This window comes from Battus philenor, unplaced genomic scaffold (genome assembly GCF_028537555.1).
Source record: "Battus philenor isolate CCGP_79_NKW_IND1 unplaced genomic scaffold, ilBatPhil1.0.hap1 SCAF_19, whole genome shotgun sequence".
Taxonomy (NCBI): Eukaryota; Metazoa; Arthropoda; class Insecta; order Lepidoptera; family Papilionidae; genus Battus; species Battus philenor.
Window position 1 is genome coordinate 10,680,759 of NW_027181681.1, and position 27,864 is coordinate 10,708,622.

Below are 27,864 nucleotides of genomic sequence, written 5' to 3' on the forward strand. Positions count from 1 at the left end.
TATATATCGTTTATATTATAATTATATTTATGCCACAGGAGATATTTTTTTGAATTCAAAATTAATTCAAGCTAAATTCAATATTGCTTACGAATTTTTTGATGATTATATATGGACCTAGTGAGATATGTGGCGGTTTTGCTACTTGAGCAATCGATTAAGATGAACATTCTGGATATGGATTCGTATAAATCCTTTGTATTAACACGCGTAAAATGATTGAAGGGAATTGTAACAAAAATACATCGAAACCTTTATACAGTTTTAACTTACACGATCCGGATACACTATTGTACAAGTTATATTTTCACTAAACTTTTAAAAAAATTATTAAATGTTTCAACTTGTTTAGATTATAATACAGGAATCTATCATCTACTATCATTCGTTGGATTTATTAGTAACTTCACTATGTTATACTTAAAACTCACACTTAACATTTTAAAAATAAAATTCGATAAATTAACATCATATAACTCTCTACATAAATTTTGGTGTAAACATTTTTTTGATTTAGAATAAGTTCATCAACGTCATCTGTTCTAAGCTTTATTAATACTGCTCCGCTTGTCTCAAATACTCCGTTCTTAGGGATTTTAATTTCCGGGTAAGATATCACATAGGTTTCACTCGCTAGGACAGTGAAGGTATCCGTATTCCAGACCTAAACTAACCGCGACGAACACGAAGTAGAGGAGGAACATCGTGAAACCGAGGCCCTTGTTCATCTTCCACCTGAAGCAGGCTATGCTGAGGATTACGAACAAGAGCATCGCGAACAGCAGTACGATGCTGCAGACCATGCCCTTGGAGTTCACTTGCACTGGCTCGCCGTTGATCAGACCGTACAACAGCCATGGAAGAGGTAATCTGAAAAGAAAAAGAAAACCAATTAAATGAGTTGATCATATGAGGAACATAAACACGTAAAACCATCAAGGTACATACAGACGCATCCAAAATGTATGTTCAAAAAAAGAAAATTATTAAGTAAGAAAAGGACCAATATTTAGCCACTTCCGCACATGCAATGGTAGTCGTGCAATAAAGTGCACCGTCCGCCAGCCCGCTGATAAATGCGTATGCGGCAAACAATGCAAATTACACAACTACCACCGCTAAATCACTCAACACGTGTTTCACTCCTCCACGGGGCATCTTCAGGAGTTATGTTACACCGATTAGTGCCAAACACAGAGTCTTTGCACGACTGCCACTGCATGTGCGGAAGTGGCTAAATATTGGTCCTTTTCTTACTTAGAATGGACTTCTGCAAAATAACGCCTGATTCCATTAAAAATTTAAGAAAATGAGCTAAAGTACATTAAAGAAATCAAGAATAATTATATAAATATTCAATAAGTCAGCACAATTACGAAAGAACTATAAATCATAGAATACAATAGACAAGAGAGGTAGACGAAGTCGTTGTAAATGTAACATAGTAAAAATGAACTATACATTCACTTCCTTAAAGCTTTTACTTAATCAATCATCCTGTACGTTTTAATCTCTCGACCAGTAGGCCAATGATACTAGCCCTTTGGGGTCATACTGTTAGCTCTGGGTTAATATACGAATATCAAAAACGTATAAAGGAGGTGTAGTAACAACCTTGTAACACTACATCGAATAAAAGTTTATAGCGGCTCCAGAGGTAATTTGCTGCTAATAAGCTGGCTATGTAAGGTTCTAGCTTTGTCGTTTAAGGTTTCAGACCTTATCAGCCTCTCATCCCAGAACCAATCGATACGACCAGAACTCACGTATTGCAGTGTACTAGGAATCAACAAGAGGCAATGCCTACCATAAACTACCGACTCTTCAATACCCTGCTCCTGTTGTCGTGATCTCGACTAAGCCTGGCAGGAATCTAACAAGAAACTGGTTATGATATTGAATGTTGCGGACAGTTCTCTGTGCAGGGCATGTCTGGAAGAGGTCGAGACTACACGGTGGTATACCTTATAGAGCTACCCATTTTTTTAGTGGCCCCAGCCATTGGGGAACCTCTCCTTCCACCCTTATTTAATTGGGAACAGGGTTTTGTATTTCTTTTTCACTGGAATTTTTATTTTCGTTCTCGTTTTCCATAGTTCACAATATATCTTTTCTCTTTCTATCATTCTACAATTCCATCTTCCTATCTCAATCATTCCATTCCTTTTCGTACATCCTCAAACACTTCAGTTATCTATTTGATTGATTTATTTATTTTCTCGTGTACAGCAATTTTATCACAGATTTATTTTACATTTTCTGTTTTTAGACGTGAAATTCTTACTGCTACCTATCATTACCATGGTAATATTTGACATCCAAAAAAAATTCGGTGTGAGGAGCATTATGGAATCTGTTTGACCAGAATTTAGGTTAATTAATTGATATCTAAATTAAATCAAAACTTTTTTGTCGAATATTGTACTTAATGTCTGATAGGTTTCGTGAATAAAAAATAAAAATATAATTAAACGAAAACTTAGACTAATTTTCACGCACCGGTAATCACGCACTAGCCTTTTTCACTTTAGCGTTCGTTTGACCCGATATTTGGGCCAAGGACTTCCTGAATAAGGTAGATAAATATCAGACCGCTTTCTAAGGGGGCCGAGGGTTTGTTTATGGCTGTCAGTAAGGTCGTGCCTCCATGAGCACTTTTCGTAAATAGGTCATTCTTGATTAATCAAGAAAGGGCTTAAACACGCATATAAATCGAACAATTTGATAAATATATAATTTAAAATGTTTTGTATGATATATATGAAGCTATACGTTTCGAAGATCATCACGTCCATGATGACCGGCCTAGCGTTGCCTGGTTCCAGCGACTCCCTGAACTTGACTTTATCGTACCCACGTAGCCTCTACTGGCTCATGGCCGCAACCAGAAAACCTTTCTATAAATAACCTTTTCTTTTTCTGAATATTACTCAAGTTATCTCAACCGTAAAATATCCGTTACTACACATAGGGCTCCCCCATAAGTTTACAATAGGACAAATTGGAAGCGACCTACATCTAGCATATACCAACAATTTTAGGTCACCTGTCGACCTGGTAGGGAGGTATACTTGCCGATATCTGGTCTCCACTTCAGAATTTTAAGGCCGTTTTGATTGGAACCGAGGAGAAAAGGTGGATGAGATCTCTGTTAACTATTGACGCCTCTGTCTTAGTTGCAGGATCTTCGTCAAGAGTCACGAACGGAGAAGTATGTCGAATGTAAATCCGTTGCTTTTCCTATGCTATTCAATCAAGTGAGATTCCACGACGGATGCGGCGGCGGGTCGCCCATAGTCATTCTCTAGAGTAAAATTATGGATGGTGGCTTAGTCAAAGAGGAGATTCATGTCAGGAGTCCGAGAAGAGCTTGTACTCCCTGTTATGACTCATTTACATGATTGCTATTATATACATATGAAAAAAAAATGTTAAATTATATATAATTATATTTAATATATGCTGTTGATTTTCTGGCTGGCTCTCTTCAAGAGATCGTTCCGAGTCGGTGCTAGCCTACTACGTATACTATTAAAATAAATAACGATTCAAAAGCGCATATAAATGCCAACTTGGATAAACATATTTAGAATTCGAATTTCAATTCCATGACTCTAGGCAGTCCGTTTACTCATGTTTGCTTTTAGATCTATATTTTTAAGGAGAAGGAGACATTTCTCATTAGTGTCTGATATGTCATTGCTTCTATATAGAGCATATACCGAGTTATTTTCCTTACGTAATAGAGATTGAATTTCAACGGTGCTCATTTTTATGAATAACAGAAAAAATATTCGAAACATCAACAGTTAATTTTAATTGTTTTTAACATATATTGGCGCGAAATAAAATATTCTCTAACATTTTTATAGGTACACAGGAATACGTGTAGTATTTCAATGGATTTTAAAACACGAACGTTCACTCAACGCCTTCTTTACCATTCTAGAACCTTCCAACTGTAACTCACGTTATTCAAATAAATCCGATACGATATTACTTTGCAAAGTTCTGACTCCACAACCAGCTCCGCTGTCGAATATCTGAGAAATATACGCTGTTGGATTGTAAATCAAAGCCTCCGCTCTTGGGTTTTAGTTTTATTTGGCCATACCAATAACTTATGTCAGTGATATATTATGAACCTTATTTTAAAATTTAATAAGATTATTTATTTTATATTAATAATCTATGAGCGTAGATAGATACCAAATATATCTTGAATACAGCAAAAACGTGTATATATTATTGGTTCTATCAAATAGTGTAATTGAATATATTAATGTTTTTGTTTCGATTTTCATATTTGTAAATGCTGCATAATGCTTTTTAATATAATGTTTGTCGTTCGTCGTTTTCAGCTTCCCGAAAATATATCTATGGTGAGATATACTGTAACCGCCATGCATGGCAGGCAGATTGGCAGCAGGGGCAATGCGATATAATTAATGCAGTAAGTAAGAAAATGACTAATATTTAGCCACTTCCGCACATGCAGTGGTAGTCGTGCAACAAAGTGCACCGCCAGCCCGCTGATAAATGCAAATTACACAACCGCCACCGCCAATTCACTCACACAATGAGCACTCTGTGTTTCACTTTCGTAAGTCACTCTGTGTTTGGCACTAATTGGTGTAACATAACTCCTGAAGATGCCCCGTGGAGGGGTGAAACATGTGTTGAGTGATTTAGCGGTGGTAGTTGTGTAATTCGCATTGTTTGCCGCATGCGCATTTATCAGCGGGCTGGCGGGCGGTGCACTTTGTTGCACGACTACCACTGCATGTGCGGAAGTGTGTAAATATTGGTCCTTTTCTTAAAAAAGATAGTGTGTTGACTTAAGATAGTTTGTTGCCGCAAGGTAACGCCTGATTCCATTAAATAATGTAGTAAGTGTCTATTATATAAGATCCCCGGGTCCCCTACAGCTGGGCCACTAATTATTTTTAACACTAAAAAATGAAGATGCGCTTGATCACCTAAATCACTTTCAAACTGTGAATGCCTTCACGAGAAAATCATTGACTATACAGGATTATAGGTGTTAAAAGTACAAAAGAGTCAATATAGCTCATTTGTCAGCTAAAAGATTTAGAGCTTTTAAACCTATTTTCAAACATCAAATTGATCACTTAAATATATAAAATTACTTTTTTCTATTTGAATGCGATAGTCCAATAAATCTTTCAGTACAGATAATAAACAATAATTAAATTTAATATGCAGTAATCTGAATTTTGAAAACACTTTTTCTTAGTTTTTGTGTCATAAAGTTATATTATTGCACAATTAATTTTTGTACAGTGTGAAAAATTCACTAATTGCCCGCAAATGATTTGACAAAATATATTCACGTTTTTCAAGTTTTTACACCTATTACCAATCACGCTGTATATCTAAATAACTCAGTAAATATGATTTTACATCTCTAGAAATAAATGTCAGCTAACAATGTGTGTTAGAAAATAAAGTGTAGTCGTATGCTCGGGTGGAATAGTGATAATTAAAGAATAAGCCTGAAGGTCGCGCTCGGAATATACCGCAGAGTGACGCCAGGGGGCATGCAGCTTCATCGCTGCGCTCCCATCCAACGCTTGCAACGCTTCAAATGACGCGTTTAATACTAGATACCAACGCTTCAATGTATATCTAATTTATAATTTAAATGGTAACAATTCACATCCATTATTGTATGGATACGAGTTTAACAGACCCTTATCGCACTAGTTTTTATCCGTGACTTTGCTGGTACATTTTTCATCGCATTGTAGTGGTAATTAAGAAAATTTCATATTATTTTAATTGACAAACAGTATGAAACTATATATTTACACTAGCTGATCCCGCAAACGTTGTTTTGCAAAAAAAATTAGATATTTTAATTTACAAATAAAAAATAAGGGTTGATCGTAGAGGGGTGAAAATTTATGGTTGTATGTATTCTTGTATGCTGTGTCATAATAAAATAAAAACCAAAAAAATTGTCTAAAAAATTAAAAATAAAATTTAGGGGTGGACCACCCTTATCACTTAGAGGTATGAAAAATAGATAGTAGCCGATTCTCAGACATACTGAATACGCATGTAAAAGTTCAAGTTCGAACACCGTGACACGAGAATTTTATATATTAGATTTATTTGTAAGTTACAATAGAGAAACAAGAGAATAAACTTATTGGATACTAGATAACACAAATGTATTTAGTGATAAGTTGCGGAGTAAATTGCTCGTGCGACCGAAAGTTGCTGGGACCAAAAGGTTCTCAAGTGCTAGGTGGACAGACAACTTAGTTAAGTATCTAATGGATTCAGGCGTTATTTTGCGGAAGTTCATCCTAAGTAAGAAAAGGACCAATATATAGCATGCATGCGTGCATGGCGGAAGCAGCTATATATTGGTCCTTTTCTTACTTGACATTGCTAAGGTCACAGGAAGTCGAGTGATGTAGGCTGCGCAAGACACGCATCATGGAGATCTTTAAAGGAGACTTATGCCTCGCAGTGAGCCTCTCTCGGCTTAAAAGAAGAAAAAGAAGAAGATAGCAGAAAACACCCAAGTTTATAACCGTTGTACACAAAACAATGGGAGTTAGTCATAGACAAAAAATCTGTTTGGAGTAACACTAGGAGTCTAGAGCGTGTACATTCAAGTTTTGCTTATTATTGTTGGGTGTTAAACATTTTTAGGATGCTCTCTTCAATATTGCGGTATATTAATGTTCTGAAGTAGAATTAAAAATTTACGATAAATTAATGTCAGAACATGCTACAAAAAGCTTACTTAGTGATTTGAAAAAACTTAAAAAAAAAACTTTTGTTTATCTATGACGCATCCAACCGCCTGGGTGTTAAAAATGTTTATAGTAATGTGTAATCTGCCTTATTTTGAGTAACTTAATATAGGTTTTATGAGAACAAATTATTAAAATAAAAAAACAGTTTCATTTCACATGTATTTTGCGTAAAAGAAGTCGTGAATTTTTTTTTATTTTGAAAATTCATTTCAGAAATACTCTTGTCTGTGAAACTAATAACGCTAAATGTATAATATACGTAAAATGAAAAATAGCCACGCGTGTGGCTTTAAAATATTTCCCATGAATGTACATTTTTCTCGAGTTTTCTATCTGACATCTGTCACACACTAACTTCGGTCCATGACAAAAGCTTATAGCGAGAATAAACCGTTCCTGTTGAATATTTTAAAATCATTTTATTTTTATAAGAAAAAGTAGGAATTTTCAGCTAAATTTTAATTCAGATGCAGATGTTTTTGATAAACACATTACAATGCACAAATAAATATTTTTTCTCCCCTTGAAGGCACCAACGTCGTATTATACTGTGTCAAAAGAAAAATGGCAGAAAAGCCTAATTTGATAGAAATTAAAATCAAATGAATTTCTCCGTAAAGTCATCTTTTAATTTAAAATAATGCTAAGGTCTTCTTTTTTGATCACATGTTATCCAAAATATCTAATACTATTTTGAGAATTAATAAGATGTTTTACTTAAAGTAATTATTTTTGTAAGAGAATAAAAAAGAGGAAAATATATTTGATACAAAGCCAGCTGGATAAGAAGAGCCGATAAATCTTTTACAAAGATATATATAAGAAAAATGATTTAAAAACAATTATTTTTGTCATCCTAGACAAACGAAAATTGTATCGACCGCGTGAACTTGTCCCTTGTGGCGATGACAATATTTTGCCGCCATGTAAGTGGGACGGCACAAAGTATCGCCGTTCGTTTGTTTATATTGTACGCTTTATATATTGATGTTGGACTGCAGCCAGATGGCGAGCAGCTGGAGACAGACTTTCTATATTTACGGCCACACAATCTTCCGTATACGAGTTATTCTTTATGATATCACGGCTTGTTACTGGCAGTAAAATGGATGCTGTATAACAGCGAACTTAATAAAAAAAGAACTTATTGAAAACCTGATCTGATTATGAGACCGCGTACAATGAGGTCGTGATTAGTGTGGAATGCGGTCTACGGAATATGATTCATTTTTCTCTTGTAGTTAGTTATCTTGAACGCATTGTTAAAAACTGGACATTATAATGACGTCGTGAAAACCTAACAAGACACAAACTATTTAAGAACCTAAGATTTAAGTTAGGAAGTAGTTTAAGAGACTTAGTAAACACTGAAATTCAGAATTACAAACCTAAAAAATATAATTATTAAAATAAATCTAAGGAACATAAAAAAGCATATCTTGAATGATCCGTAACTGAACATGACAATGTCATAGTGTCCTCTTGCTATTTCGATTTTGCTTATGATAGGCAATGAAGGATATACTGGTCAAGAACACTTCGTGCTGTACGAGGTTTTCTGGCGGAACCACGACGCTGGTAGCGGCTGGATCATCAGATGCCGCTGATTTAGATTGTACAATAGGAAAGTCAGAAATGGTATAATATAAGAAAGTAGTAGATAACATATTAATCTGAGTTATTATAATTTTACATTAAATATGGATTAAATCAATGAGAAATAAATTAATAAGAAACAGATAAATCAAAAAATTAGCTATATCATCATAATAGGTGCCATCTATTACACTATTAGATGGCAAGTATGAATATTTAAGACAATTAAATTAAGATTTATTTAAAATTATGACACGAGTTAGAGTTATGGTAATTTAATATAATATACTGTACATAAGATAGTATACGTCTCTGCCGCTTTACGGTAAAAGTATATGGAGACTAGTAATAATAATTAAAAAACATCAACTTAGCTAAGTGATGCTTTAAATAATGAAGATGTAACTAATTGCATCGGAAGCCAACTTAAATCAGCTTGGTTGAACCGTTCATTTTTATTGTATGTAATGTAACTGTTCCCTAGATAACAAATTTAACCAAAGATTATACGACTAAATAGAACAAGTACTATGTTAGTGAAATAGCAAAGAATTTATTATAGTATACTAGCTTATCCCGCAAACGTTGTTTTGCAAAAAAAATATTTTTAATTTTCAATTTAAAATTAAGGGTTGATCGTAGAGGGGTGAAAAGTTAGGGTTGTATGTATTTTTGTATGTTGTATCATAAAAAAATAAAAACAAAAAATTTCGTCAAAAAAAATAAAAAAATATTTTAAGGGTGAACAACCCTTATCACTTAGGGGTATGAAAAATAGATATTAGCCGATTCTCAGACCTACTAAATACGCATATAAAATTTGGTAAAAATCGGTCAAGCCGTTTCAGAGGAGTTCAAGTTCGAACACCGTGACACGAGAATTTTATATATTAGATTTATATACAGTGGAGATAGGAACAAGAGGTATGACAGCGAAATCTTTGTTTAATACGCTCAGTGGATTTAAACTTCATATAATAAGTCATAAGCATAGAATAGTTCAAATTTGGAACAGGCTTCTCATGCAGTATAGGAAGAATTTTTTTTTCAAGGCTTTTAATACATGCATATAGATCACAGTATTATCATCAAAAAGTATGGTGATATTTGTTTGATATTTGTCTCTGCAGAGTTCGAAGTTTTAACAAGTTTCAGTGTGATGATAAATTAGCTATACATTCATCGTACTGTACCAAGCTTCTACAGCAATTATAATCATCCTGTAGATATAGATAACGAGTAGAGCATCCTTGAATTAAATAAAAACGACGCAAGTTTTATACGCTACATATATCCAGCGCTTGCATTATGCCATTCACTTCGCGATATTCGCGGATGATAGAGCTGGAACGTTTTATAAATTGCTTTAGATAAATCTTTTTCAGTGGAAATATTTTCAACTACATGCAAACTGGCTTGGCGCAGTTTCTGGTATTTGGTTTCTAGAGACTATGGGGTTACTTCAACGTCATTATTTCGGGTCCACTTGACCACCTGGGGTCCACCATTGACATAGACCTCCCCCACATATTTCAGGACCTCAACAATTGTCTGTCTATCTTGTTGGTTGACATCCCAGGCTGCGTTTGCCGATCCGTGGCTTCACTTCTAGAGCCTTAAGATACCAGTGGTTTTGCGGCAGCATTACTTCCCTTTTGGAATAGGGGTTTCCCCACATTTTCTTAGTTTTGTTGCAGGATGGTGGGTTATGTAATTAGACATAACAAAACCGTGTAACAGGAAATGTGGCGAGGAACGGGAGGCGATGCATAAATGTAATGTGGGTAAATGTTGAATGTATACTGAATGATATAAACTATCAAGGATGAGTGTGAAAGTAGGAGGGTGTATATTCTAAATCCAAAACAAGAAGGGAGAAAGAGTATTTAAAAAAAAAAAGGTTCTATTGGCCATCTGTTCTGCTATGTGGCTTGTTTACAGACATTTGCCAATCTGCTGAGCAATATTAATCACTATATGAGTCTTCATCACTCATTTAAGAGTATTTACCGATAATTAAATGAATCAATAACTAATGACGATGTGACTTATGACTGGATTTCGTCGTTCTCATGACGAACTTAGATCAGCTTATATGGACTAAGTTTGAGACGGTCGATGAATTAACGTAGTCATGAATCATCGCGGTGTGAAGATATGTCGTCACAGATGTACTATATCTATCTGTAATTACACATACAGTATGTCTCCTTTATATCTCTAATCTCCATCCAGAGGTTGTCTGGTGGAGATCGCCTCGAGCGATTAGACCGATTCTTGTACCATATGAATTGTTTCCTTTATTTTCTCCTCTATTTATTGTAAATGCTGTATAAAAAAGTGTTAATAACTAAATATAATAACAATTTATTGAACAATGTAAAACCTTAATATCCCAGCGACCATCTCTTTTGCCCGCTATTGTTTGTACCCTATGTTTATCATATGCATGTAATATATACTAAACAACTATTTATGATATATTATACACAAAATATACTATATACCTAATAAATAATTAATTTGTTCGTAATAAAAGTTATTGTCAAGTAACAGATGTATTTACAGATGTTTATTGAGATAACCCGTAATGAATGTCAGTCTTAAGTTGTTCATTATTTTGCAACGGTCAGGACTTCAGTTTTCACTGTAAGTGGCAACTTCAGTTTTTGGCCACCCTCCAAGTCCCATTAAAACCTTCACATAACTGCATTAAATTGAACCGGCCACCGTGTTGTACAAATAATTCATTAATTTATCCCTGATTATGGTTAAGCATTACTTTTTTTTAAATATAGAGTGAGCCATAAATTTTTGCACTTTTGAAACATGTGTAGAAATAAAAGTACAAGTGCTATTTTGTTTATGATTTATTTACCGTAATTATCATTTATTAAAATTTATTTTTTAAAAATTACATCGTCGAGATGTGCTCCGTCTCGCCGTTGGCCCCTTACTCTCACGGTTTTGGAGAAATCAAGTGTTGCTATTTGCAAAAATTTTTGGCCCACCCTATATATTGTCAGAAGCGTATATATGAAAAGACAGTGTGGCGTGCATATCGCGCGCCACTCAAACGCCAAGCTCTTACCCACGTGACCGTCAATCGCATGGCGGCGGCGGCAGTGAAACAGATACATGACAGATGGCGCCACAGTAGACGCAACGAAAATCTGCATCGCGCTGTTGAGAGTCTCCGCGCTCATTATAAGGGCTAGCGGAGGTGCGGTCAACGCAGGAAGAAGCAACTGAAGATCAAGAAGCAACCGACGAACAAGAAGCGATCGACGAACAAGATACAACCGACGCACTACCGAAGCACAAGAAGCTACCGAGGAACAAGAAGCTACCGTACTACGACCACTCCTACACTGGTGACCCCGACGTGATCTGAACACGCAACCTTCTGATCTGGAGTCACCTACAACAGTTTAGTTCACATGGTTAAAATCCGTGTATTTTTAAAGTATCTCTAACTATATATAGAGATTGGTTAGAGGTCCAAAAGCTTCAGAGGAGCTTTTAAGGGACATGATCTACACACTGCCACTTCAGACAACCAATTTTTCAAGCTACGTCAGTCACTTTATATCTTCTACGGATCTCATTTCTAAAACTCCGAACATTGTCCTTATCATTGTTTTCTGGATGACCGCGAGCCTTCTTTTAAACGACCACATCTGAGATCTATAAATCATCACCGGTAACACAGCGTCATATACCTTCGTCTTCAGATATATATTATATAGTATTTTTAGACGAGAAGATCTTTACGAACTCTTGGAACTGTTCAATCCAATTACTATTCCACTGGTGACCTATTTCTCGAAGTTGCTCTTACCTACCTAGGTTAGTTTAAAATAAATTATTTATTTAATGTAATACGGTTAATTGTTATTTGTTATATATACATGTATATTTACAGAAAGTGGATGTTATAACAAGGGTTACGGGATAAAAAAGCTTAATTAAATAGCCAATTTAGGTGTTGCACGGCCTTGTGACCGCACATGTAGCGACCGCAATTTATTACTTCGGAAATCTATTGTTAAATAAAACAAGAGCTATTACGTAAGAAGTGAACTATCTAACAATCGCGGAGCACGCGATGAAAGCATTGCAGCCGACCCTGAAGTTTCCACCTCTATTAAAGTCGTTGCTATGATAATGGCTGGCATGTTTTGTGATTTCTTTGATGCCAAACAGATTATAGAGCGTCGTGTTATTCGCTTGACATTCAGCGGTTTATACAACCAAAATACGACGACATTGATCGTAGATATGTATTACTCACGTACGTTTTTAGTAAATAAATATATACAGAGTGATTGATTATACAAATAGCTTTAAAGGAGTGAATGTATAGCTCATTTGTAAGCGAATACCTTTAAAGATTTACACTTATTTGTAGACATACTTTATAAAGTAATATATCGCTTCAATTGGAATAGCAGGGGCAGCTTAACCTAAAGTGACGGGTGTGCAATGCACACAGGCCCCGCGACGCTACCTGAGACAGCTAGGAGCATCGTCTTGGATCATCATGGCCGTAACTTATACCATACTGTAAGCTACACCTACTTATAAAATAGCTTGTTAGAAAATGAAAAAATTTTTTTGTTACGACGGTAAAGTCAATAGTTATAACCGCAGGGTGAGGGGGGGGGGGTTCAGGCCTAGGAGGCGCCAGGGTTTCATAGCACACGGGCGCTACCCTAGCTAGAGCCGCCCCTGATGACTAGCTAAACTAACTAGTAACTTCTTATAGTAGAAAGTCTTCAGAAACAAAATACTATCTGTTTTTTTAGTTAATAGTAATGATTAGGATTTTGAAAACATAAAGGCATTTTCGATCTTGGGATATGTATCACTCTTTTATATCTTTAACCCATTTAGCTCACGACGGTTCAGAGAGAGAATAAGGTACCTAAGACTAAAAATGTATCCTTTATATCTTATCTGTAGAGCTCAGAAAAGCGGAATAAAAACTTTGCACGTCTATACCTACTTTATAAACAAATTTTCTATTTAACACAACTGTAAGTTGTAAAACTACACATATTTACGTTATTTACGCAATAAATACTCTTACTCGAGAAGCAGACATGTTATATAAGCCCATCTCTTTCTCTCTTAATCTTAACTAGATGTCGTCACGAAAATTGACTCGTTAAGTATAAAGATATAGAGAAGATTATATCTTTTGCAAAGATATATATCTTTCTTGTTTTTAGCACGCGAGCTACCCATCTCTATGCTGAATACTAGTATAAATTTTAAAACATCACTTATTTGCTAGTATATAAATTCACACTTTTGAAGATTATACACCTATTTCCAATAATGCTGTATAAAGCAATCACTTTGAAATATTTATAACGTAATTATTTTTTCAATTAGAATGCGACAAGCCAATAGCTGGAAATACACAGTTTTAATATAGAGTAATCATAATTTTGCATAAACTTTTTAGGTTAGGAAGTACAATACATTAATTGACATCAAATGAGTTATTATAACATTCGTGTCTGTTTACAAAGGAGATTGGGTTAAATAACTCTATACTGATACAGCAATGGATAGTTACTCACCCAACAGTTACGTCGAAGATATTGCTCCCCACGGAGCTGGAGACGGCCATGTCGCCGAAGCCCTTCCTGGCCACGATGACGGAGGTGATAAGGTCGGGCACGGAGGTGCCAGCGGCGAGCAGCGTCAGGCCCATCACCTCGGGCGGTATGTGCGCCGTAGCTCCGGCCACGTTTGCCCACCACACCATCAAATACGAGAAAAAGGCTATCCAAACTATCGACCCTATAAACGTTATAGGGAACAGATTTTTCCCTGCAAAAGAAAAAAATATTTTTAATTATTTCTATGATCATTCCTTTTCGTATATTAGATAGAAAAATACCGGAACGCTGCCTAGCTATTATATCATTAACACAAAATTAGTTAATTTTTTTTTTGGAATTTCTACACGAAATTCATTTTACAGAATAAGATACAAAATACATTTTTTTTTGGCTGAGATTACTTCAATATTTTTTCATTATACTATACAAAGCCAGCTATCCTAGCCCAGCTATAGATGACTCAGTTTTGCGATAGTAGGTCGCGGTTTCGTTTCCAATCATATATAATCCAGACTTTGTGCAATAATTATATAGGATTAAAACCTGTTCACAAACAAGTTTCCAGAGGATGAGCAGCAGCATCCTCTGCCTAAATAATATCACATTACGATCGCCAAATCACCTGCCAAGTGTGGCGATAATCGTAAATCCTTCTATAGATATCTTTGAGTGAGGCCTATATACGCTTTGACCCTCTTCAATATCTTAAAACGCAGTTTCTTAAAAAGTCGTTTTTTTATTTCAAATTAGAAATAGTTTTTTAGCATAAGGAAAAAAAATGATTGACGAATCCGATAATTGATTAGATTTTTTTAAATTACTATCAATATCTCTGCTACAATTACATACAAAAAAAGTAATAAATTTACATTCTCGTGGATTTTTTGAAAATTATCCAAAAAAGCTTAAACTTAAACACGCTTAGAAATATTACTTATTTTGAAGTAAATTTATGGATTTCCTCTTCCAAAGATGCTTTTATTCGATTCCTTGAAGTCGTAATAAATGTATCGTTATAAAGGTAATGTAACGAATATTATGCGTTTGATGTAACGTAACAATAATATAATTGTTATAATATTTGTAATTCTTAATATGTTATATATTTATAAATAGGTAGGAATCATTACTTTAAAAAACAGCAGTATAAGTATTGTCATATTTATTTGTTTGAAATGAGACTTCTAGGTGATGTAACACTTAAAGTTATAGCACAGCTTCTTAACTTAAACTTTAACTAACTTGAAGTAAGTTTTAATTAAAATCATTGCAATTTAACACTGATTGTGTAATATTTCTTTTAGATAAGATACGTTGTTACTTAGAGTCAGCAATAAAGTTCTGTCTGAGATATCTTCTGATTTATTTTTCAATTAGAATGCTGAAATTTTAAGATTTTTTGTAAGTAACCAGCTGCAAGGATACTGCTTTTTATTAAGCCAATTGACACCAATGACATCTCTGTTTAAGAAAACGTATATTTTTATAAATATTTGTATTATGTGAAGTGTTTGAATGTAATTTAAAATATATGTTCAAATATGCAACAAAACTTAGCAAATGATTTAAGGTCATTGTGCGGAGAGAAAAATAAATATGTACCGTATAAATGAAGAGAAAATGAGAATCAAGTAAAAATTGTTATGTACCACTGCGCAAACAATATTAGTGATGGTTCTGAGATACTGTTTATTTTATTTATTTTTCGAATTGGACCACGATTGGCCAAGAATTTTGACATTATGAACTTATGGACAGCTAGTTCATTATAAATATTTAATTACAAAGAAAAAAAATATGATTCCTTTGGATATATGACAATGTTAAGGTGGTTGAAAAATGTTAGTCAGAGGCCGTTTGAAACCGGTGTTATTGGACATCTATGGAGGAGAGCTTAGTGCAGCAGTAAAAGCCTTACAGCTGAAATGATGACGATGTTACAGCTTTTTAAGTATTAATAGTTTTTTGTCTTGCACGGCACGGATTTTCAGCTTCCCGGGTATAAAAAGATTGAACCTTTCTTCTTACGAGAACATACAAATTTATTGAAAATAAAAAAAAAAATAGGAAAAAGGGCCAAAAATGTGTCATAACATTTTAAAGAAATATTTTCTTTACGCCCCCCAAATATAAGTACTCCGACTTGCTTCTCCTTTATACAACGTTGACTTTATGCACGAAAGTCATGTTTCCGTATTTGCTATTGGTAGTGAAATAGTGGTAGTCTTAAAGAGTATATGAAGATATACCTTTCGGAGTCCGTGTGTCCGGAAGGGTCATCCAGAGGGGGAAGACAATTGGCGCGACCAACAGGTACGTCAGTCGCTTACGGAAGCCCGAGGGCCACGACATATCCAGCGGCGTCGTGTCGTCCTCCAGGTCTCCTATCTGAAACACACGAAGGTTTATCAGTTTAAACTGATGCATTTGTTTATAATTTACCTGGTGAATATATACACTTCAATCATCTCTCCGCAAAAGTCATTTTTTGAGATCATCATCATCATCATTTTTTGAGTCGTCCATTGTTGGACATAGACCGTCTCCATAGATTTGTTACACTAAATCATATCTACACTTTATTACTATATAGTATAGTATAATAATAATTATTGTAGTTAACACTCTTGTCTGCTATTTTCAATATGGACTTCATGCAATTTGTAAACATATGTGCATATACATACACACACACACATATATATATATATATACACATATATATAAATATATATATATATATATATATATATATATATATAAATTATCCGTCCCATCTATAAATTTCGTCTAATGAATGGCATTAAACTTGGTAGTATAGCTTTTTTGCTTTTTTGTTTCACTTATTTTTATCCAATAAACATAGTTTTGATTGATAAATTTACTTTGGTTTTATATCTTATAAACTAATTTCTAATCTATTAATGTTATACTATTTATAACTTATTTATAGCTCATATATATTGTACTTTAACAATCGCAATGTTGTAGTATTCAATTTTCGCGAAATTAATATGTTTATTTTAAATTTTATAAATAAAGTGATTACTCAGAAATATGTATATAATATATGCATATTTCTGAGTGGATTATTATTTCTTTTGGAATGCGACAGGTCAAGAATAAATGGAACAAAACCGAAGATAAGATAAATAAAAGGTCGATAAACGAAGAGTAAAGGTAATTTGAGAATATATTTTGCGAATATGTATTTCTTTATAAAGGTACTAATTTTGATTAACCATGGAAATGTAGCGTTTATTAGTTGTGAAAATTATTACAAAAAAATTCCGACTCAGTCTAAAGAGCTTCGCTTTTCTACAATCGTAGTTGCGTATTTTAAGTTGCAGGTGCCAGGGGAACTTCATTTGAATCTAGTTATTTTTTTATATCGAGAAATTGGGCTCTTCCGGCATTGTTTTCGTGTTGTATATCAAATATCACTAAAAAAGGTTGTAGAGTTGGTAAAAACATTTATAAATAAATAAAGAAATATATAAGAATTGTTAAAGTGTTTCTATTGGTAATAAATTGTTTAACTTGTAAGTAAAATAAGCATATATCTTCTCCGAACCGAAAGAACTGAAATATAGTGAAATGTCAGCTCCGTAACTGAAAAAGTTTTATATTTCCTCGAACTAAACTCGCTCACTTCATTTTCTGAAGCCGAGTCCGCAAATACGCTAATGCCTTAATCCGCCGGGAAGCCTCCGCGAGGAATGGGCGGATTTGCTTTTTAAAATGTAGTCCATAGTGACGGCAAACAAAGCGGAACTGAGAAAGCTTTTGCTTCCTTTCTTAATCGCAAATTTAATCACAGATTAATACTGGCGCGGTTTAATTAAGAATGTAATTTTATAATTACATGTTTTTAGCAGTGTTTTTAATGAAAATCGCATTTTAATTAATTTGTTTCATGCAATTAATTAATTTTATGATTAATTTGTGATTTTTGCCAAATCATTATTGACCTCCTGGAGAAGTGGGTACCATTTATACCGTCGGATCTAAAATTTGCTGGATTGTACCCTCCTCATCTCACGTCTTCCGAGGATCTTAACAAGTTCTACAGCTGCCAGCTGGTGTTCTTCACTCCAAAATCATTAAGGCTTTAGCACCTATCTGTTCTGTGGCCTTTGTTGCCCGTCTACTAGCATTTTAACTTGGTTACATCCATTTGAAACCTTTAGTAATGCATTCCGAAGTCATAGCCGAAAATTCCTATATATAAACAAGATGGCGTTGTTAGAATATTAATCGAGATATTTTCTACAGTTAGATTAAACTATGGGTGAACCGAACCACTGTTATTTAACCTAACCGAGTATTTAAACCGGAGTCGAGTTTGCTTTTAAACCGAATGTTTGCATTTGGTTAAACTTTATCAAAGTTAGTCTTGGTAACATTTTAAACGGATAAAAACTTTACTCGGTTAGCTGGTTAAATTTGTTTTTGAGAGTGTAGTCTGTGGGTACGTTGGAATGTACACTGCACATAGTGGGTACATAACGTGACATAGCCGCAGGGGTTGAAAATCTCGGATAAATTTTTTGATAGGAATTAAAAACAAATTACTGACTATTTTGTAAGTAATTTTATTGGTTGATAAAACTATTGGTTTGATAATTTTCATTCACTGTTTTATTAATTTATTATTAATATTATCTACTTTGTATTACATAAACTGATCACATGAATACGTTCTGAGAAGAATGAAATAACAATTTATTTTTATTACTCCTTTTTAATGGCATCCTTGAAGCTAATGCAAAGAGAATTATTTAGTTAATTATTTTGAGAAGAGCCCCTATATACAGAGTCGATTTTTTATCATGTCTTTAACAGTAGAAAAATACATTTCCGCACTATATTACCACTAAAAATCCTTTATACTACAGTAGAAGTTTTTACTATATTTGTACGATTAAATCTTTAATTATATTGTATGATAATTGTTCCTAACCTAAATACTATAAATACATACAATAATTAGGCATAATTAATGTAAAAATATAAAAAAAATATATTTATTTCAACCTTTGTTAAATGTTTACAAATAATTTAAAGTTTAAAAATAATAGAGAATATATGTTGAAATAATCTAAGGCAGTATTTTTACAACCTTTCATATGGCATGCCCCCTTAGCCTTTTTAAATTTCTTACGCCTCTCTATGTAATATATGTATATATATGTACATATATGTATATATATATGTATATATACATATATACATATGTATATGTATATATATGTATATATATATGTATATAAATATAAAAGCATAATGGTTAAACTCGTATCTAGTCCACTTCGATATGGCTCCCTTTAAAGATCATGGCCCCCTCCCTCGCGAGGATTAGGCCCAACGTTGGAAAACAGTGGTCTTAATGATTAGATAATTAAAGCGGTAGTGACAATCATAGCGCACAGAACATATGGCCGCTATGGTTTTCAGGGTTCAGAGTGAAGACCACTGGCAAGCATGGAACTGGACGTCCACCAGGTGGAAAGATGACATAGATGTTAAAGTGTTGGCAGCTTCCAGCAGGTTCTGTTGGTTTGGGAGATCAATGTCCAGCTGTCTGCGATCTACGGCTGAATTGATAATGATGGAGTAATAAAATAATAAATTACCCCTAATTTAATCTTTTAATTAAGACCAAAAAGATTATCCAATAACATACACAAACTATAATTATTAAATGAAAAACAAGAACTATTTTGAAATTAAAAACTAAAACACTATGTCATCAGAAATTATTATTTTGCAATATACGTATCTACGATTGATATATATCTAAAACATTTGAACATAGATAGAACAATAAGATTTTGAGTTTATGTTAAATTATCTTTTAAACATAAATTGTAGAATATATTTAATAACATTAAGTAAAAAAATATGTTACTGACTGACGGTTACGTTTGTTTTACTTAAAAGGTATTTCATTTTTATTTTATTTTATGATTTAATAGAATAATGTTTAGGAGTCATACTCCTACATAAGTTTATAGCTAGTTTGCAGCTGTCTGAAATTTATATCTAATGATATAGTTTCGTTAATAAAAGTTAGAAATATCATTATCTTAGATCTACCAAGTGGAAAAAGGAAAGCAAAATGATTGATGTTAGAAAAAACTGTCCAAAATGTGAGATATAAAGTTAATATTAGTATTATATATATATTTCCAGATCATAAAGTTCGATCCACCTAATCTTGGTTAGAAACGAATGTTCTGGGATTCACACGAGCTGAAGACTGGCTGTTATCTAACCCTGATCCTTTACTGGATTATGATTTATGGTCAGTTTTAGAACGTAACGCTTGCTTCAACCGCCGTGATAATTCGGGGTCCCAAAAACAGCCAACGTTTGAAGGTTTTTCAAGGCAGTGAAGTGTAACTTCTTCAGGCTTCAATGTTTAAAAAACGATTGCAGCTAATGGTGACGATTTGGTATAAGCTATATATATCCATAACAGTTTATATCAATGCATTAAACTAATTTCCTATAATAGTAATAAACGTTACGTACAATAAAAATGTTGTTTTTCTTTGTAAAAATATTTATGACAAGACTAAGTAAATTTGTAGATTCGACCCATGAAAGATTTGTTAAATTGTGAAGACGAAATTAAGTTGGTACAAGCTTATTTTTATTTTTAGTATTACTCATGTGTCTGCAACTATAAAATGTCTGATATTACTTGTTTCGACTACCTTTATTAATTTATCTTTGCACCACCTAACTGGTGGACAATGCCTTCGGTATTAAATTCGCTGATATACATAGAACGCGTAAAAAGTATTTTAAAGAAATAAAAATAAATAAAAGGAAATATCTAGATGAATTAGATTTATTTTATAATGTAGATTAAAACCTTAAACAATTTTTTGTTATATATTTAAAAAATACAATCAGATAAATCTTAAGTACCATTTAGTGTTATAATTCTTAGTAACGCAATTTAATTATATTTTTTTTATAAATATTAGTTTCGATTTTACACCTTATTTATTAATCATATAATTAATTTGTCGATTCAACTATCTCTAAGAATCCCTTTGCGGATGGAGGCCTTCTCTAAAGATATCCTCAGACCTCTCAAGAGTGGGTCATTCGAATCCAGTTGGTGTTCAAAAGGCTGCAGACATTCTTTTACTCTGTGACTACGTCCATGTGTTTACACTTTGGATCCGTATCCCAAAATAAATTTAATTAATAATTATAAGCTATATATATTTTACATTACAACCGCTGTCTAAGGGCTATGTTGCAAATGTTTCAATTCACCGCATCCGATGTTTTGAACTTGAATCTTTGGAACTGTACACGGTCTCTATCTAGGCGGCACGAATTGCCTACCCTTGGCTTGCGACATTTGTTCAAGATCTGACCCACTTTCCCCGAATTGAAACGGCCATTTTCTATTTTCTTAAGACCTGTACCGGATATTTGTTCTTATTATAAAATATCCAGTCAAATATAATAGCTTCAATCATCGCTTTGTTTTTGTTTTTATTTTATATGTCGAGTAGCTTTGTAGCGTCAGTAAATAGATATAAACAATAAAAGTATTTTGTAGGAGTATTTTATATGGACTAATTGTTTTTATATGTAAAAGTTTTAAAATGTTGTGCTATATCTCATTTGCTTTGAAATAATTACGTTATAACTAATTATAAAAAAACAATGGTTTTAGAAATAATATAAAACGTAGTAATATTTAGAAAGAAAAAGCGTTTTAAAAATCAATTAACTACTGCGTTCAATATTAATTACTGTTTTGCATGCAATTGTTTATGTTACACATGGTGAAGTTTGGATTCTTTGCCATTTTATGTACTGTGATTTTTTATTTTCAAAATTCGAATATAAACCTATATATTAAAACTGAATTATTGTTTACCATCCCTAGAGACATTGTACTGTTAGGAGATCACTTTATATAAGGTTATTAAGAAGATTTGAGCCGAGGAATGAACTATACAGTCACCCATTTAAAACTTTTACAATAACAATATTATTACATTCGTTCAAAGTATGTCACGTTACGGAAACTAATTTTCACTGTGGCGTTTTAAAACAAAGGAAAGGTTAAACTATGTTTGATTTAGGGATAAAGTTTCTGAACGAGATGTAACGCCATAATGGATTATGTGATTCACTTGCTGTAAATTGCTCCGGTATTGTTCTATCTTCAAGAATTTGTATGTATATATACGCGGTTTGCGGATGACAGTAGGAAACCACTCAAGCACGTATTTCTTTCCCCTTCGTTGGCGATACAAATTAAAGCAAATTGTGATCTATGTGGAACGAATAAGAGACAATTTACAATGATGACCACACAACAATAGCAGCGACTCGTTCTCAGTCCGTGTCCGAATTCATTAGCGTTTGAATTTGAATTTGAATGAGGAATAATGCTTTTTTTTTAAAGAGTACTGATATTCATAAAGGCCACTACAAATGTAATATTGTGCATTCACTTTTTCATTTTTCTTTTGTTAATAAAATGCCTTAAGGCATTAGAAAATAGTGGACATGGTATCCACTTAGTGTGGAGAATACCCGCGCTGCGTCTACCGGCTCTTGGTCGCCATTCAAGAAACTTTTGGCCCCAACGTCCATCGGTTGGTCGACGATGGATATATTTTTATTAAATATTTATAAATTAATTTAAAATAGATAATTGACTGAAGAAGCTTCAACGTATTATCGAATGTTTCCAAATAAAAATATAATGTCATCATCATTAAATATTTGCATTGAACGAGATAGACCATTTATTTTTGTAAGTAATCCTCGTTTTTTAACAAGACCTTTAAAAAATTATGAAGTAAATTTAAATTTATGGTTTATATTTTTTTCATTTGACTTTAATATAACTTTTGATAGTACAAATTCCGTAGTGGCAGCTAGTATACGAGTACTTACAGGTGCGTCTTATACTAAAACAAATACATTTAAAAAACTTTTAAGTTTAACGGTTTTTTGATACCCATATTGTGGTGGTTGAGGAAAAATATGTACCTAGTCCGCCATATTGGAACGGCGTCCATCTTGAATTTGATATTTTGACATAATCATCGTGTTTTACTAGTGTAGCCCTTTCATTTGATACCCATTTTGAGGGGGTTAAAGAAAAGTAGGTAATCCGCCATTTTGATTTTATTATATTGTATTGTCATCTAAATTAAATGTGTGTACCAAATTTCAGATCAATCTGACAGCGGGAAGGTGCTTAAATTTCAATATCTAATTTTTACCCAGATAAATAAACAAATAAATTCCGTACGGGCCGAACTAAATAAAACCGTTTCATTAATTATTGTTTACAATTTATTTCTGCAGACGTTAAAAGTTATTGACCAGTCTTATTCCTATAAAAATATCAATATAACGTATTTCAGACAGATCACTTTGTACAGGTTGATTGGAAAGAGTTGTAAAAGCCTTAGAGCTTTATACAAATAAGCTTTATAAATTGAATTCTCTAAAGGACATAAAATATAACATAATTACTTTTACTTTCCTTACGTAACTCTAATTAAATCGTCTTCATTACGTTTCAGTCTATATCCAAGTCTAACAAACGCACTATACATTCTCCCCTTTTAATTTTTTTACCTATATAATAAATCACTCTTTATAATAAAATTTTAATATCAAAATATGAAAATCATTCATTGGTTTTATTAAAAAATGAAATAAAATTATTGTAAGCTGTTATTCGAATTTGGAATTTAAAAAATTAATGTAGTAATGAAAAGTTCAAAATTGGAATTAATAAGAATGGAAACATATATTATGTTTAGAAGTTAAGGTGATATAACCCATCTAAAATATACTGTATGTAAAGCAGTTAAGTGCTTTAAAAATTACCGCGACTTGACATATAATTAAATATAAATTTAAAGGATTTATCTATAAGTGAACTATTAATGTAAGTATATGAATTTAATAACACTTCAAAGGAACCATTAAACTCTTTCAAGCGCAAGCTTGGAGAAGTAATTGCCTTCATAAAGAGCTCTTACATCTAAGTGTTAATAATGGTTTTTGGTTGAGTCCGGGAAAATTAAATCCGTAAGACCGCAACTCGACTATTGTCTAAAATACTTTAGCATAACTACGGCAAAGTTTATGACATTCCTATATAATATCTATTGTGTTATTATACATTATAATATACTAAGTTTTTTTTTTTAAATCACAAAAGCGTCAATTTATCTATCTAAGAAAAGGAGTGCTCTGTGTTCTGTGTTTGGCACTAATCGGTGTAACATAACTCCTGAAGATGCTCCGAGGAGGGTTGAAACACGTGTTGAGTGATTTGACGGTGGCGGTTGTGTGATTCGCGTTGTTTGCCGCATACGCATTTATCAGCGGGCTGGCGGATCGTGCACTTTGTTGCATGATTACCACTGCATGTGCGGAAGTGGCTAAATATTGGTCCTTTTCTTACTTAGGATGGACTTCCGCGAAGTAACGCCTGATTCCATTAAAAATTTATCTATCAATATGGTATTACATAGCGAAAGGTAATAGAGTTATAAAGGATATTTTTTTTGGCAAATTCTAAGAAGAAACTTGTCTATAAAAAAAAAAGTGGTATCGGTCCAACCAGTGGCAGCCTAGCGATAGAAGCCCGAGACATGCAATGGTAGATCTCGGGTTCGATTTCCGGGATAGAATCTTATATAGTTTACACTTTGTGCATTAATTATATAGGATTGCTATTGCTCAAAAACCAGTTTACAAAGTTTGGGAAGCAGTGTCTTCTGCGAACCATAATACCGCACTGACACCGCGAACATATCTACCAAAGCGAGAAGGTTACATAGTATATCCCTTCAGTCTTATGGTGGAGGCCTATGCCTTGCAGTGGGCGTCTGTGGGTTCAAACATGAGACTGACCACAGGGTTAGTTCAGTGGTTTTAAAGCAAATAAAAGCGATTGTCAGAGCTATTCATTACAGTTAAACAACTAATATGAATGGAAAAGTAAAAACATTGAAGTAGAGTTATCAGATACATCTTTAGTGTTAATGACGGAAAGCAGAAATAGAGTGCACGTGTGGGAAGAAGAAGTATGAACCTTTATCATTGTTATATTTGCATTGTAATTTTTTTCACTCTTTCAAACATGTAATTAATTTGATAGCATTACATTGAACGTAAAATTGGTTTATATCATAAATTGACTGTTATATTTTTACGCCATAGTGACAGAGGCCTTTGTTACTTTAACGAAATAATAAAACAAAAAAGTTCACAGTTTTAGTGGTCACTTTCAATACATTGTTTGTCTGTCCTTTTTAGTGCTACTGCGATTTGGTAATACAGATTAATGATTGAATGAATTATTTGAGATTTCTATCCACCTATGTTTAAAAAAATAAGTGTTTTATTATTACGTTACCTCTTCTATCGCATCTAACTGGATGTCGGCGAGTCCCCCGTTGGGCAGGTCCTGCGGGTTGTCCTTGGCTTGCGCCGCGGCAACCGCGGAGTGCCGTGCACCCGCAGCCCCCGCAGCCCCCGCGGCTGGCCTGGTAGCCTCCAACAACACCCTCAGCGACGCGATGGCGTGCAGCTGCGTAGCCTTCTCATCCACTTTACCTGCGAACAAAAGACGAACCGTGTGATCTTAGACAGTGTCTCAAAATATTTTGATCTCTGTTCCAGGACCTAAGATAGCTAGCACATAGTATTTTTATAGCCAATGCTCTTTTCCTATCCACATTTACAGCATCTCCGAGTTTGGTGGTATTAAATGGCGTAACTAAAATATCTCATTAATAAATATCACTCATTTAATATGGAAGGGAATGTAAAGAAATATAAAAATAGAGAAAGTAAATTGAGAAATGTAAACATTAAAATAGCAAGAAATGTATCGAAAAAAAAGGCGATGTGTGAATGAAATGTAAATAAAGGCTGTGAGAATGATAGAAAATGTGAACGATGAAGAAATTAAGAAATTGTGATGGACGAGAGAGTGAATAATAAAAGATCAAAAGTAAAAAATCGAACTTGAGTCCCTTACCCAAAAATATGATAGAGGCATCCAAAACCGGGGCCTTAAAAACCTCTTTACTGTTATAGATATTAACTACACTCGTGAGGTACCGCAGAGATCTCACCTAAGACCGCTACTATATACTTCTCCATAGCCTTCAATCTAAAAAAAACCGTGTGACTTTTACACGGTATTTAAAATTTTTCTATTCCAGTAAATAAATAGAATTTATGGATTCTTTCACTTCGTAGGCATTAAATTATGTATCAAACCTTTTTAAAATAACTATGTTCGTGAACCACTTCCGGGATCTTGGTTCGGGCCACTACGTTATATTAATAATTAATAATAAAAGATTTATAATCTGTTAGGCTAGTGATGGCAAATTTTAGAAATCGGAGTTTTAAAGTTTTGGTCATAACTTTTCGTGACATTTTTATAGGTTAAGGCTAAAAGTATACTCGTATTAATATTTGCAATTAAATTTTAAGTAAATTATGTAATTATTAAAAAGACAATATTAAAATAATTAATATAACTATCTCAACGAATGTGTATAACATATATAGCAATTTATTATAAGTACATAATATATCATCATATTTAAGTATGTGTTTATGAGTTATTATAATAAAAATTCAATTTATATAAATAGCATATGTTCTAATTACCTTTAAATAACATTTAGACAGCTGCCCACAAATTATCTCTGCATAACCTTAGGGTCGCCATTAAAAATATTGTAAATAGGATGATAAATAAATAAATAAATAATGTGTTTATTTGTTAGGCAATATATTAGGTTCTTGTACACCATGTCTGGTTAAAGAATTAATAAATTTTGGAAATGCACAACAAAATCTTTTATATAAAGTAAAATGGTTGTTTATTATAACTTACTTCGCGAATAAATCAAAATTCCTAGCGTTCAATTATATGGTTCGAATAGCAGGATGATTTATAATGATTTTGAAATTTAAATTCAATATTTTTAAAATTCGAAATGAATTCACTGTTTGTTGCTTATGCTTTAAAATTTTGCTTGTTCTTTTTTCAAATTGAAATATTTAACCGTTAGGCTATTCAACTCTTGTGAAAAAGAACTTAAAGTTATTTTTTTTATTTTGCTTGACAAGTTAATCCGTCTGGCTTTAATTTTGCTTTAGATTAATTAAATATAAAATATATTTTATTAAACGTTTAGTTTTGTACCTGCACAGGAGTGTCTGTTTTTCAAACAAGTTCTCTATAAAGATAGTGGGTTTTTAATCAGGTTTTCTTTCATTATATTCATTCGTTGATTTTTTAAAAATGTTTTTATAAATCAGCATTAGTGAAAACTACATTTTTAGTTCAAATTAATATTAATAATTTAAGAAGATTTAGTATTTTCTTTATAAATATGCATTTAGTTTTTGAAACTAAACATTTTTGGATTTAATTTTTACAACATTAACTATGGTTTTAAATGTAAAATTTTTAGTAAATGATGAATGTCTACCGAACAAAGACACAAGAGAATGTAATGCAGAGAACGTATGCATTTCCAAAAAGTTCGAGTGGGAGTGGCCTGCGTCTTGATACTTTAATAAGATCGTATATCCACCTTGCGAGTGGAAGTCTTACGTTTCAATTTGATATAAATAAATGAATTACCACATTAGCTGATTCAAATATAGTCATGAACATAGAATAAGGCTATCCCTAAACATTAAATTGAGTTTAGAAATGTGTAAACTCGTGTATTTAGCGACCTATATGTTCGATGTGTATTGCAGAAAGAACGAACATAGAAAAAAAGCTTCCA

General features: G+C 33.1%; 1 protein-coding gene across 1 annotated transcript in view; it reads right to left on the reverse strand.

Moving 5' to 3' along the window:
- Positions 1 to 626: 626 nt before the first annotated feature.
- Positions 627 to 27,864, reverse strand: part of Nckx30C (solute carrier family 24 member Nckx30C) — a 124,539-nt gene continuing 97,301 nt past the window's right edge. Inside the window, exons 4-7 of the mRNA XM_068764351.1 lie at positions 25,458 to 25,657; positions 16,276 to 16,414; positions 13,982 to 14,234; positions 627 to 870 (exon numbers count right to left, since the gene is read on the reverse strand). Of these exons, the coding sequence (XP_068620452.1) occupies positions 627 to 870; positions 13,982 to 14,234; positions 16,276 to 16,414; positions 25,458 to 25,657 (836 nt within the window). The remainder of the gene's footprint in view (positions 871 to 13,981; positions 14,235 to 16,275; positions 16,415 to 25,457; positions 25,658 to 27,864) is intronic.